Below are 14,646 nucleotides of genomic sequence, written 5' to 3'. Positions count from 1 at the left end.
TATGTTGAATAAAATCATAATTAACTGATCCTCCTCTATTTTCTTTTACCCAAAGCCAGGAACTTTTCAGCACCACCTCATATATGGGAACTTTACAAATTGAATCCTGTTTGGTTAAATTACTAGTCTGCAAATAATGCCATAAATTCAAACTTTACTACAATTATTGTGCTAAAGAGGAGATGAAAATGAAACAAGATAAGAAAGAGAATCACAAGACAGAAAAAAAAACGTCATTAGTAAGAACTTACCACATCTCCAGCATATTTTTCAACTCCTTTTGGCCATTGAGATGTAATTAATATATCAACTCCTTTGAATTGTTTGCTTGAGGATACTGAATTAATGAGATCATCAACATCATTTACAGTAAAACCATAATCAGTGTCACACTGCCTGCCACTCAGATATGCAATCTGTAATCCAGAACTAGTGGTGAATACTCCTTGTTTGCCTAAATAAATTAAAGCAAAAGTCATAAGCATTCATTGCTCAACAATCCATTTTGCATATTCTTTCCAAACCTCAGTATGCACTCTCTGTCACTTATACACCACGGAATCCAGGATAAGTTCCAGCCTAATGAGCCTGTAGGTTCATGTCAGACAGATGCGTGTATATGTGTGTGTATGCGTGCGCGTGTGTGTATATATATTGTCAGTAGTTCATATATTCGCAAAAGAAACACACTGTAAACCATTAAAGCAGTAATATATTTTTAGGAAGTTAATTGTTATAGGCATTCAGCTAGTGACCATTGGTTTCACATCTATAAAGCACTTAGCAGTGTAGGTGACTCATCACATGACAATTAACTTCCTAATACGAGAGAGAGAGAGTGAGAGACAGACAGACAACCAGAAACAGACAGACAAACAGAAACAGACAGACAACCAGAAACAGACAGACAAACAGAAACAGACAGACAACCAGAAACAGACAGACAACCAGAAACAGACAGACAACCAGAAACAGACAGACAACCAGAAACAGACAGACAACCAGAAACAGACAGACAAACAGAAACAGACAGACAAACAGAAACAGACAGACAACCAGAAACAGACAGACAGAGAGCAATGCAGGCATGGCTGTGTGGTTAAGATCACTTCCCAACCACATGGTTTTGAGCTCAGTCCCACTGTGCAATATCTTGAGCAAGTAGAAGACACTTGACCAAGTTGTCATTCAATATGACTGAACCCAAGCCCACAGTTGGGAAGCAAACTTCTCACCTGCACATGTATGTTTTCGTTTGTGTGTATGCATGTATACACATACACACGTGTGTGTGTGTGTGTGTGTGTGTGTGTGTGTGTGTGTGTGTGTGTACATATGTGTTGTATAACACTGACCCACATAACTGCTTGGCCAACAAAAGAACTTTGATGCAATTTTTTCACAAATAAACATTACTTTTATTTCACAATTGTAATGCTTTTCAGTTCTTACTGATTAACATTGTTTCTTTAACCCTTTAGCATTCAGATTGTTCTGTCAAATGTAATTCTTATTCACAGTGTTTTGAATTGATCACATATTATCTTGAAACTTTGAGATTTCAATGATGTGACTATATTTTTTAGACTAACATTGTAGGGTAGGTGTGAGAGGCTAGATCTAGCTGGTCTGAACATAAAACAGGTAGAATATCTGGGCTAGACATGGCCAGTTTAAATGCTAAAGTGTTAAAAAATACAAGAAACTCTGTATCCATTTTTTTACACCCATTATTTCTTTTTCCATTCAATTAAACAGATTAAAAATTAAACCACTTAAATTAATAAAGGATGTATGATGATTGACTATGTCTCTAAGCTGTAACATATTTATCATTAACAAAGAAGAAATATACAAACCAAGATATAGTATATTTTCATAGAGTTCACAGCCTTCTTTTTCTGGATAATATGAACAATGGGCATCTTGATTAGCTCCCAAAATAAGTACTGTTATGGGTACTGGAAATAAATATTGATATCAATATATATTTATATAATTGCAGACATTAAATTTACACACACGCACACGCCACCACCACTGTAACTACCACTACCACTACCACCACTATTTATCTCTCTTTCCAAGCATGTTTTAACTGCTCAACACCTCTCGCATATAAAACAACCTTCCTCTCTATTACATTTTCTCTCAGCTAAGGAGGTTCTTTAGTCTTGCAAATAATCTCACTAGTGCTCATGCCATGAAAGAAAATCACCCAGTGGTTGGTGTTAAGAAGGGCATCCAGCCACAGAAACTGTGCTATAACTAAAACCAAGACACAAGAGGAAGACATTGTTCAACAACCCATTAGATATTATTGAATTGTCCAACTCATGCCAGCATGGGAAGCAGACAGATGATAATGATGACTATGACATACATACACACACAAACACAATACACCCAAAACCACGCTTATAGTTTAGGAGTGAAATTTAGGATTTCTTGGTTTTCTGTGAATTGATTCTGATAAAACTTTTCCCGGCTGGTTTGCACACTATGGCAACACCATTGCTATGTTTACATTATTCTGTGTAATGTCCTTTCTTTTTTATTTCAGATTCTTTAGTTTTTGGGTGAACCATGCTAATAGCTTTTGAAGGAAAATAGCCGATCTAGACATTTCTTTTCAGAAAATGAAGGGTAATGATACATATTAAGCATACATTGAGTATATAATTAACAGAAAACTATAATAATATTATTTATGAAAGCAAAGTCAACCTCAGTGAAATTTGAACTCAGAGCTTAAAGACAGATGAAATGTTGCATGCTAACGATTCTGCCAATTTTCTGCTTTATCAATCAGCAGATAGAAGAGAGAATAAAGGAGAAAGAAAAAATTCAATGTGATAGGGGCAAGCATAAAGAAAGAAACTGATAAACAGCTACATGACAATTGTTGTTAAGGAGATTGGATAGGAAGAGAATGAGTGACATGATAGAAGACAGTGGTAAGAGACATGGTGATAGAAGCAGGAAGGAGAAACAGTATTGAAAGTGAGAGAGTGATAGTGGGGAGTGGTGAAAGTGTGATGGATGTTAACAATGATATCCAAGAGCGATGGATAACAATGAAGATGGGTGTTGGTAAGACAATGGGAGTGACAGATGTCAATAATGAATGATAAGGGAGAAAATACTGAATACTAGAATGAGGCCCCAAATCAGACTAAAGTGTGTTACACTTGCAGAGTTGACTACTTCCATGCCATAGGTATTATTTCATAAACTCAGGGTTATTCAGGTATGCCTAAGTATTAGAACACACAGAATTAACAGCCCATAGTTTTGAATTTATTAGCAAAGATATTGTTCTTGAATTAATCATAAGCAAAGCAATTACCTGAGAGCTCTCCTTTCAAAATTCGGTTCCATTCTTCATTCTCATTTCCGAAAAAATCTCCAACGCATAATAATAGCTATTTAAATCCAATACCAAAACAGAAGGAAAAAGCATGATATTTACATACAATAACACCACATAAGTTTGTTATTTACAAGTGTATGATAATTGAAAATGTAGACTTTGATAAAACTGGGAATAAAGAGGAGTACCTTTCTAATATTTTTCACTTCTTACTATTTCCTATTCACTTTTAGCAGTTAATATATATATTAATGTAATCTTGGATTTACTGAGTGAAATATAACTGCCATTTATTTCTCTAGCATTTTCAGCTAGTTAGAAATTAAAGTATGATTAAATTAACTTACAAATGTTTTGGTATAATAATGATTTCTTTAGACATGTGACAAAAAATATTATAGGGAGTGAAAATGAGACTAAATAATGTCTATGCCTTTTTCAATGATATTCATATCAAAAGTAAAATAAAACAATCATAATAGGCACAGGAGTGGTTGTGTGGTAAGTAGCTTGCTTACCAACCACATAGTTCTGGGTTCAGTCCCACTGCGTGGCACCTTGGGCAAGTGTCTTCTACTATAGCCTCAGGCCGACCAAAACCTTGTGAGTGGATTTGGTAGACAGAAACTGAAAGAAGCCCGTCATATATATATGTATATATATGTGTATGTGTGTTTGTCCCCCCAACATCGCTTGACAACTGATGTTAGTGTATTTAGGTCCCCGTAACTTAGCGGTTCGGCAAAAGAGACCAATAGATTAAGTACTAGGCTTACAAAGAATAAGCCCTGGGGTCTATTTGCTCGACTAAAGGCGGTGCTCCAGCATGGCCGCAGTCAAATGACTGAAACAAGTAAAGAGAGAGTATAATATTTGGATATCCATTCGCCAGGCAAAATGCTTAGCGGTATTTCGTCTGTCTTTACATTCTGAGTTCAATTCCGCCGAGGTCAACTTTGCCTTTCATCCTTTCGGGCCCGATAAATTAAATACCAGTTGAATACTGGGGTTGATCTAATCGACTGGCCCCCTCCCCAAAAATTTCAGACCTTGTGCCTAAAGTAGAGTTTTCTTAAGACCTTGTGCCTAGAGTAGAAAAGAATATTTGGATATCCATTATTAACTACAAACTCAAAATTTTGGTGCCTAATTACATATGCTGCAGTTTTACACTGCCAAGATTTGGAAGAGTGGAGTGTACCCTATTGCAAGTAACTTTTCAGAAGATCTCACAATCGGATAAACGAATATTATATAAAAATATGTCCTACCAAGAAACTTTATAAAAATTTAAAAAAAGGTTTGCAACAGATTTGAACACCTGACACATGACTGAGATAGTCCCATGCATTATCCAGCCAACCACTTAGCTTCTACATAAATAATACAGTAATAATAATAGACATCATGAATATCAATCAAGAAACTTGGTTTTTCAACATGTTTGTCTCTTGCTACACCTTAATAACAAGTTCTCACTCTTGAAATCTTTGACAACATATACACAAATGCAAAACAAAAAGCCTTTATCTCAGCAATTTCTTTTGTTCTATTCCTACATTGTATGGTCACTGTATCGACCAGACTATCAGATGTTATACAACACTGGTTACAAGGTGTTGCCTTGCGTTTTTGTAGCTTTCAAATGATGCTTTTCTCATCACCTTCAGTACATTCTGTTCTTTGTACAAATTTAATAAACCATGGAACTGTTCTTCTAACTGTAAATAGGTATTTAAGAAAGAGATTTATTTGACAACAGAAAGAATTCTTATTGCATCCACGGTGAGGTTTTCTAATATTTAGATTTATTTCAGTTCTGATTTATGCTGTATTATGTATAAAATAGATACTGTTTAACAAATGCCAAGCCATCAAAAGTATAAATATGCAAATTAGGCTATACGCTTAATGTACTAGCATAATTTGTAATTGCTTTATATGGCAAATGAACCAAATGATTAGGAAAGGAAGTTGGGTGTGTCTTCCCTGAGGAGCAATTAACTATGAAACAGTCCATCAGAAGATTCACTGTTTTTTGTTTTTTACACACATCAATTGTATAACAAAGAGTTTGCATTCTTATTACACCCACAGTGAGGCTTTCTAATGTTTAAATATATTTCACTTCTAATTAACAATAGTTTTGCTAGCCATGTACTCAGCTCAAATCTTTCTTTGGCAACAAGCCACTCTGGTCCATTGAGACACTTTTGGTGTCCTAGTTCAAATTACAAACATGTCAATATATTTCTCTCAGTATCAACTGGTCTATTAAACACAAATACTTACATCAAATGGGCCATTTTTTTTCTGGATGTTGGTAACTCTTGAAAATAATGTCTTAAAATTTCCTTCAGCATCTCCACAAACTAATCTGCAAAATAAAATAAAGAAAAGATTCACTCATATTTGAAATTAAATTCTGCCCATACATAAAAATGAATAAATGTTAAACAAAATGTAAGGGTAACATTCAAGCTTCAAGTTCTCTGTAAACCAATGATTGGTGCATCAGCATGGCCGCAGCTCTGAGCTGAAACTATAGCAAGAAAAAAAAACTGAGAAACTAAAGAACGGTGCAAGTGTTACACTAAAATGTCTTAGAGTATTCACTTCTGTTTTTCTACATTCAAAATCTGGCAATGTCAACAGTATCCTTCATTTTTCTAAGTTAATCCAATTAAGCACTTTTATGTATGAAAATAATTTCTAAATATAAACAGTATCATCATCATCATATAATGTTCACTTTCCATGCTTGCATGGGCTGGATAGTTTGACATGCGCCAGTAAGGTCAGGGACCACACCAGGCTCCATTGTCTGTTCTGGAATGGTTTTCTATGGCTGGATGCCCTTCCTAACGCCAACCACTTTACAGAGTATACTGGGTACTTTTTATGTGGCACCAGTACCAGTGCTTTGAACATGGCACCAACCATATTTATTCATAAAAGCATTTGAAGAGAAGAAATATATTATGGAATGAATAAGAATCATAATATTGTAATAGGGTATGTTCTCACTATAAACAATGTTGACTACTATGTGAAGAATGGTGATAGTGGAATGAGTTAATGGGAGGATGAGGAACACTATCTTCTATTTTATAGTTCATCATCATCATTTAATTAAAGGGCAAGAATTTATTTAAATTAGACTGATGTTTATGTTTACATTATATTTTCATACAGCTCAGTGTAGAAACTGAGCCCATAGTAAACTCCTTATAATTTTTATGTAATGTTCACAAATAAGATTGTTGTCAGCAGAAACTTGCAGATCTTCCTCTATAAGTACCAAACCATTAGCAATATTCTTTGCAGACAATTTAAGTGGAGTTGATTGAGTTTCCATACATCTGTATTCTCAGCTTGCTTTTGTTCTAACAGCATCAGTTTCTCTTTAGATATACTTTCTCCAAGGGAACACTAGAAACTCAACTACACTATCCTCTATGACTCCTTCAAACCTTATTTTATTTGCAATTGTCACAATAGATTTCCAAATCTGATGTAGACATTTAGCTCGTGAAAAACTTGTATAGTCATGGATACAATCTGGCCATATATTTTTACAAGCACCATTCAAAGTTGAGGGTTTCGTTCCATGACTCAGCTATGTTGTCCATAATTGTAGGTTTATGTTTCCTGTCAATTGCTTTCATAAGTTATTTGAAGCTCTCAGATAATATGCCTTGAAGTTAGCTGTCACACCTTAATCTATTGGCCGGAGCAAAACATTTGTATGATCAGGGGATATAATCTACCTTCACATTATCAGAAAGTTCATTTAAATTCACTAAGTGGTTTGTTGCATTATCTAAAAGGAGCAATGCTTTGTTGGAAATATTATATCTGGTGCTATACCTTTCTACAGCAGGGAAAAAATCTTTATAAACAACTTTCTGAACAGGCTCTTCATCATCCATACCTTTGTATTTGAAGACCAAATCACAGGTAAATTAAGCTCTGCATAACCCAAAGACTTTCCTCCCAGAACTAAATGATTTTTAGAAGCCTTAAATCTTAGTGCTGATTTTTCTTCTTAACAAATAAAAGTTCTAACAGACATGAGCCGCCAGAAAAGTGTAGTTTCATCAACAGAGTTAATGTAGTTTCTCTCTAATGTCACATATTACTCCCCATGTAGATAATGCAAGCTTTACTGCTTTGTCAATGCAGCTAATTTTTTTTCTCCTGGACTAAGCCTTTTTAAAACACCAAGTTTAATATCCAGTGTAAGCCTTTTACATTTTCCTCTCACACTACGGCCTTTAGTTCCAACTGATCGTTTTTTTCCAGACATTTTGAACTGTAGGTACATCCAATAGCAGTGATGATCAACAATTATCCATGACAAACATATAGTAAAGAAAAACACCAGAGAACTTTTGTGAAACAACAAAAAATGCTGTTTTATTCCTATAGTTGTAAGAATGGAAATGAGGTAAAAGAGTGAAGGAGAGGTGGGAGGAAGTACTGCATGATGACAGTTAGTTGAATGGTTGCCAAGCTTATGGGTATTAAAACTCTTTGTACCACTGACATGAGCCATAAAAATTCCACTCTCTTCTCACACATAGACACACACTACTGTGTTAACATACAACACATGTAGCTACAGGTAGCTATGTCATGCTGATATTATTATTGCTGTTGCCAATTATTCAAAACTTAGTGGATTTGAAGTGGTGGTGGTGACTAGCACTGTTGATGATGGTAGTCATACTATTCTTATTAATTGCATTGTTATTCCTGTTTAGTCTAAAGTCGATCCTCACTGATCAAAGATAAAAAACATTTTATTCAACTTTTAAAACACACTAAGGTACAACATTATCTCATGATCATTTTAGATGGAGTTGCTTGTTGATGTTATTGTTGTCAATCGTTAAGGACTTAGTAGGTTGGTAATGGTGGTGGTTATATTGATTTTGGTGTTGATGGCAGTTATATTGGTACTGACAATAGATAGTGGTGGTGGTGGTAAAGATTAATTTAGATAGGTAGGTAGACTGATAGACAGGTAGATAGATAAATAGACAGATAGATATAGTGATCCAAAAAAATATACACAAATATTCATGGTGAAAAATTCCATCTCACAATCCATAAGTGCTTATAGTGAAGCATATACAAATACATGCATACACACACACATATACATATATGTATCTATGTATTGTGATTATAGTTTTACAAAATATGAACTACTTTGGAGTGGGCTTTAAGCTAAGAAGAAAGCATAATTTTTAAATTCTTAAAATTTATCTCTTTCTATAAGGGTGAAATTACAGCCCACATCCCAAAACTAGTGGCCATACTTGATTTTAGTAACCTGAAATAGCTGTAATGTAGGGGAAGCCTGTACTCCCAAATGCATGTGTTCTATTCCCGAGAACACCTACAAAATTCCTACAAATTGGTATTAAAGAGATTGCCTAGTGTACAAATGCATGGCACAATATTTGTCTTCGATTTTAATCTCTGCTCTTCCCTTGGTATTTTTGTGGAAAGTTGCATTGTTGGAATCATTGAGATGTTGACTTCAGTTTATCATTGAGTGGTATGGCAGCAATTGGTAAGCACGCCTTCCATCAGTTACATACAGGGTCCTTGTACAAATGTGCTGAGCCATGACAGCTTGTAAAGGGGGGGAGGCACTTCGAGACAGGCACAAGAACACATCAAAGGCTGTGATGTTTCACTATCTCTAGTCCACGATCCTCTTATGATGCCGAAATAAACTTCCAGTTTCAAATAGTTTTCCAGTTTCATTTATGGCCGAGATTAATCGTGTGCTATGGTACATTATTTCCCATTCAGTTTATAGCCGAGATTTGAGTACTGCCGTACATTATTTTACTTTCGTTTCATTAAGCCAATCTCTTCCAAGTGGTTTTACTTTCTCAATGATAAAACGAAAAATTGCCGAAAGTTTTACCCAAACAGTTACAGTGTTTCATAATTTTATTTCAATTATAATTCCATTGGCGAAGGTAAAGAATACGCACACCCAGAGTTTAGGGTTTACGGTTAGTGTTACGCCGAAAACGGATGGTGTGCGTATTCTTTACCTCCGCCATTCCATTAACACCTAGAACACACTATAAAAATATATCTTGACTGAGTACTTGACAGATCATCCAAAGTCGGTGGGGCAGAAATCTGTAGTTATGCCGAAGTTGTTCGCTCAACATAAATTGATAAGCTTCTTTCTTCATAGCTTGGTATATTTTCTCCCCATATTTAGTATCTTTGTACTTCATATCCTGAAAGTACTCTCTCAAATCAACGAAACTTTGGCTTGACTTCTAGAATAGCAATCAAGTGCGAAGAAGAAACTCCTTTTCCTTACGTCTTCCCTTCAGTTCATTAAGTTTGTCGGACTAAAACGTGTTCACGCTACTGAATTTATTACGAAAATCGATCAAGTAAAAACAACAGTAACAGTAATCACTACTTACATTTTCAATTGTTTATTTTCCATGTCGTCTAAAAAGATATTAACAAACAATTTTAAAATGAATATAAATAATCAGTTATCTTTAAGGAATTAAGCAGAAAATAAGATGTGAATTCCAAAAGCGGGAACTATAAAACCATAACATTAAGCTCGCAGCAAATAGAATTTTTTATTCTTAGAACTAATAAAATTTTAGAATATTTTAATACATTAAAAATTTACTTTTAATTATCTATTACTTGAAATTATTTTCATAATGAGATTTAAACGTTTTTCTATTCATGATATTTTTTATGCAGAGTAATAGGTTGCTAAGCAATAGATCACAACAAATTCAAGCTCACGTTAATACGTTTCATACACTTTTATGCTCTTAATAATATAGTTGTTTTTTACAAAAATGATTGATGGCTACGGTAATATATCTTTCTGGGGATACAGTCCATGTATTAATCTTTTAGAATCAGGTAAAGCAGTCATTCTAATTTTGATTTTTCTGTTAATGTTTACTTTTAGGAACAGTACTCTGCGTCTTTTTGCTTATGTCCCTGAGGGAGTTACATGTGATAGTTTGTATAAAATATAAGTGCATAGTAATAAAAAAAATAAAAACTGCTCACTGGAAAATAGATTAGCAGAAACATAAGAGGCCATTGACAGCACTGTCCCATACAATGGTTGGTAAGGTCCTTTCGCGGAGCCGTGCGCCTTGTTTTCAAACTTTAAACAAAACTCAGACAAAAAACATTCTATTAAACGACCACAACCACTAGTGGTTTCAAAAGCAGTTAGTTGAAAAGGCATGGTTTGTGGATAATACTAAATATTTAGAAATTTCTGTTCTGCCGATAAAGCAGTAGAATCCATAAAAACATTACAATTAATGATATGACTTGCAGCAAAAAAATCCACCACTGCAATATCCCAGAGTATACAGTGTCTCTTCCTCCAAGGATACAAAGTCATACCATCTGGTCTTTTGCCATTAATCTGAGACAAACTGACTTGTATTAGAAGAGACAGAATATTGGTTCAAATGTCCATTTCATTATCTTGTTAGGAATAAAGATTTTTGACAACATAACATAGCAGTCTTGGTTGAGGACAAATGTTGCTGTAATTTAGCCCCAGGAGATATCATCTCCAGCTGGCTATATGACATGATCTGTGTCCTTATATTTTCGAACAAGGGAATTCCTTGTTCAAAAATATAAGGACACAGATCGTGTTGTATAGCCAGCTGGAGATGATATCTCCTAAGGCTGAATTACAGCAACATTTGTCCTCAACCAAGACTGCCATGTTATGTTGTCAAAAATCTTTACTCCAAAGTACTGTTACTGAATATCTCTCTTTGTGAGATTTAAAAATAGTAATTTTTTAATTATCTTGTTAGTTTCCAAATACCTCAGAAATCTTTCAGCAAGTAAGAGGCAGAAAAGTTCATGTAATCCTTAGTAATGCAGGAACCTTCATTAGTAGCCTGCAGTGGTTTCCATAGTTGTAAGGCTTAGCTTTATCTTTCACTCACTAGTATTCACACATTGTCACATGGCTATACAACATAAAACTAGGCACACAATTTCAGACACTTGAGAAAAGTGGTTATAATAGCATAGTAATGATGTGTACAACATTTACTATGTGTATACAAGTGTGGAACAGCACTAGCTGTAATATTTTGTCTCGGAGAAACTTATCAAAGAGGCATGTGCGTTAAAAAAACACAGAATTCACTCAGAATGTCATCATTGGTCAATCATCAGACATGGTGTTTCATCCTCATTTGGTCTCCTTTGTGATGAACATTCCTGGATATTCAGAGCTAAGCTGAAAACTGTTCATTCTGATATAGAAATCAGTAGACAAACCATTCACTGTCTGTGTGCTTCGTTAACAGAGAAAGAGAAGGTTTGTAGTAAAGTCAACAGTCATTTTTTTAATACTTTTTTATTGAAGTTTAGTTGAAATAAACTCCAAGCCAGCTGACTTTATATTGTTGATTCACTTCTTGATTGAGTCATTTACTTTTTCTTATTCACCTTAAAATTTCTTACTGTGATCTGTAGCCTAAAGAAGAATCTACTTTTACAGAGTGAATTGCACTTCACAGACTACTTGACAAAATCTACTCAGGTGATCACTACATAAGTGTTGCAAGATGGAGGAATAAAATATAAACAATTATTGTACCATTAGAGGTGAACAGAATGGGAAATGGCTGATAAGAAACTATCTATCATGAATCTCTACCTTCTGTACTACAGTCACCATCCTTGTCTATTTGGACTGAACTTTCTAATTTTAAAATTTAATATTGATATTCCTGCTCTTCATTCTCAGTATGTCCAGAAGCAGAAGGATAGTGTTGGTTTGTTGCTTCTGTTTCATTGATTCTGATTTATTTTATTTTATTATTCATGTTTCAGAACCTGAAAATAAACTCCAAAAGTTGAAATTGGAAGATAATTCAAATGAAAACGGTATTTTCCTTCATTTTTTTTTCATCAGTGGTGGTATTCTGTCATTCAGTTTTTATGCTTCAATTAACATTAAAAATGTCTTGTATACCAACACAGTTTGGAGTAGGCCATTTTAGGGACTGTTAATTCAATCTACACTACAGATCCTTATGAAAGTTGCTAACCTGTGTAGTGTCCTGCATGGTAGATAGAATGTTTTTTTTTGGTTTTTTGGTTTTTGCTTCAAGCAATACCTAGCTTTTGTGTAGTGTCACAAAACAAAACAAATAGGACACAAATTTTTCCTTAGTTAGGACAAGGTTCTCTTACAGATAATGTTTCCAGATGATGTAGCATTCCTAATAGAACTGAAACAAATAGTAAAATTCATCCTACTCAGAAAATAGTGGACTTGGCCAGTGAGAACTAAGTGCTTTGGTTAGGGGCACACTACAGTAACAATGACAAGTTACAAACTGCTAGAGACATAAGCTTTGTGTTTGTGTGTGTTAAAGATACTCCTATATCTCGGTTTTGTCTTTTTATTAAGAATTTTTTATACTTCTTTATTAGTTCTTCATGTTTAATTGGGATTGTAGCATTCTGAAATCCATTAGATATTAAAGAAAGGAAGCAAAAAAAATAGCAACAATTATTAGCAACTTTTAGACAAAAGAGATGATTTCAAGAAATTAAGTATTAATTTCACTGAAAATTGAATTTTCATATTTAGCTGAGTTATTCCCTTTAAATTTATGTTTGTATTTATGCAAATCATACTGGTCAAAATCGCTAGAAATAGCAATGATTCATCTCCCCCACCAGCAATATATAGAAAAACAGTGCCAAAACAAGCATTGGTGTCGCAATTAGCCAGTGAGCTTTGGGCATTTATCTCCCCACTAGCAATATAAGCAGGAGTACATTTTGTACCAAAAGCCAATATGAAAGTTTCTCTTGTGGTATCTACTGCAATAAAGTTTGTTCTAATAGAACATCCACATTTAAGTGGGGATAAATATTCATCTTCATCATCGTTGTTGTCCAACATTTGCCTTCCATGCTAGCATGGGTGAGACAGTTTATCAAGAGCAGGCCAGGCAGAAGTCTGTACCAAACTTCTGTGACTGTTTTGGCAAGATTTTAACAGCTGGATGCCCTTCCTAACACCAACCACTCTACAGAGTGGTCTTAGTGCTTTTTACATGGCACAAGCACAGGTGAGGTCAGTTTTGGCAAGGTTTTTACAGCTGGATGTCCTTCTGAACACCAACCACTTTACAGTGTGGACTGAGTGCTTTTAAGAGGCACCTGCAATGACAGGATCACCAAGTACTTGCAAGACAAAAAGAAAAAGAAAAAAAATTTAATCAATAAAATCTGATGAAATAAGAACCAGTCTAATATAAGCAGTGAGATTGCTGCAGCAACGATCAACTAAACACCTCTTGATGGTAGTACTCCAGCATGGTTACGGTTCAGTGACTGAAAAACAAGAGTTATAAGTCATAAAAAGAATAGATAATTAAAATAGTATTAATATTGCCTTTGTCACTAATATATATTTTTTAACAAGCTCACTAGTTAATTGCCAAAATGCTTTGTAATGCTTTCAACTCATAAAAATCTATATTCCTTAATCAAAGTAAGCTAATGAGGTTTAATAATACTAAAGTACATCCTTAACTCTCATCTTCCTTAAGCATGAAAATACAATTTCCTGGGAAATTTATTAATTTATTGAAATTAAGTTCTCTTTCCTTTGCGGTTTGGTTTTTTTCTCCAAAACTAAAAGATAAATTTGCTGTGTGAATCTTTCAAGACATCATCACCTGTCTAGATTTATCTGAATTCATGCCATTGAACTACTTGAGTTATTTTTCTTAGCTCACTTTTGTATGTATGTGTGACATGGCTGTATGGTTAGGAAGTTCACTTCCAAACCACATGGGGTTTTTAAGTTCATTCCCACTATATGGCATTTTCTTCTATATAGCCTAGAGCCAACCTAAGTCCTGTTAGTGGATTCAGTATGTGAAATCTGAAAGAAGACCATTGTATATGAGGAGAACGTAGCTCAGATGGGCAGGCCACCTTGTCCAAATGCCTAACACACCACTACTCATAAGACTGTTTTATAATGAAATGGAATTATTGGTATATATATGTGTGTGTATTTATGTCTCCTTGTCTTGACAACATACAAGATTTGTGAACAAGTGTCATAATCATATAGTGTTATTTGTTCCCAGTGACACATGCCTGAGAATATGTCTCGCCATGGGGGGGGAATATTATTTGGAAAAAGTCTCTCTCTCTCTCTCTCTCTCTCTCTCTCTCCC

The 14,646-nt window shown here is 34.6% G+C and overlaps 2 protein-coding genes across 2 annotated transcripts in view; one reads left to right on the top strand and one right to left on the bottom strand.

Moving 5' to 3' along the window:
- Nucleotides 1–236: 236 nt before the first annotated feature.
- On the bottom strand, nucleotides 237–9,986 carry LOC128249115 (CWF19-like protein 1). Its single transcript, XM_052971975.1, has 5 exons — nucleotides 9,844–9,986; nucleotides 5,666–5,750; nucleotides 3,350–3,425; nucleotides 1,860–1,961; nucleotides 237–454 (listed from the first exon to the last, which is right to left on the bottom strand). Exons 1-5 carry the CDS (start codon nucleotides 9,864–9,866, stop codon nucleotides 237–239), a joined length of 504 nt encoding a protein of 167 aa, XP_052827935.1. The 5' UTR covers nucleotides 9,867–9,986.
- Nucleotides 9,987–10,155: 169 nt separating this feature from the next.
- Nucleotides 10,156–14,646, top strand: part of LOC106879746 (dynein axonemal assembly factor 3) — a 33,218-nt gene continuing 28,727 nt past the window's right edge. Inside the window, exons 1-2 of the mRNA XM_014929425.2 lie at nucleotides 10,156–10,309; nucleotides 12,272–12,325. Of these exons, the coding sequence (XP_014784911.1) occupies nucleotides 10,243–10,309; nucleotides 12,272–12,325 (121 nt within the window). The 5' untranslated portion in view covers nucleotides 10,156–10,242. The remainder of the gene's footprint in view (nucleotides 10,310–12,271; nucleotides 12,326–14,646) is intronic.

Source organism: Octopus bimaculoides, chromosome 11 (genome assembly GCF_001194135.2).
Source record: "Octopus bimaculoides isolate UCB-OBI-ISO-001 chromosome 11, ASM119413v2, whole genome shotgun sequence".
Taxonomy (NCBI): domain Eukaryota; kingdom Metazoa; phylum Mollusca; class Cephalopoda; order Octopoda; family Octopodidae; genus Octopus; species Octopus bimaculoides.
The sequence above is the reverse complement of the archived record's forward strand: the minus strand, read 5'-3'. Positions and strand labels throughout refer to the sequence as shown.

Coding starts and splice junctions, on each gene's coding strand:
- LOC128249115 (XM_052971975.1), bottom strand. CDS start 9,866: ATGGAAAATAAACAATTGAAAAT. Junction 3,426..5,665: donor AAAAAAATGGCCCATTTGAT/GTAAGTATTTGT, acceptor GGATTTAAATAG/CTATTATTATGCGTTGGAGA. Junction 1,962..3,349: donor TTTGAAAGGAGAGCTCTCAG/GTAATTGCTTTG, acceptor ATTTATTTCCAG/TACCCATAACAGTACTTATT.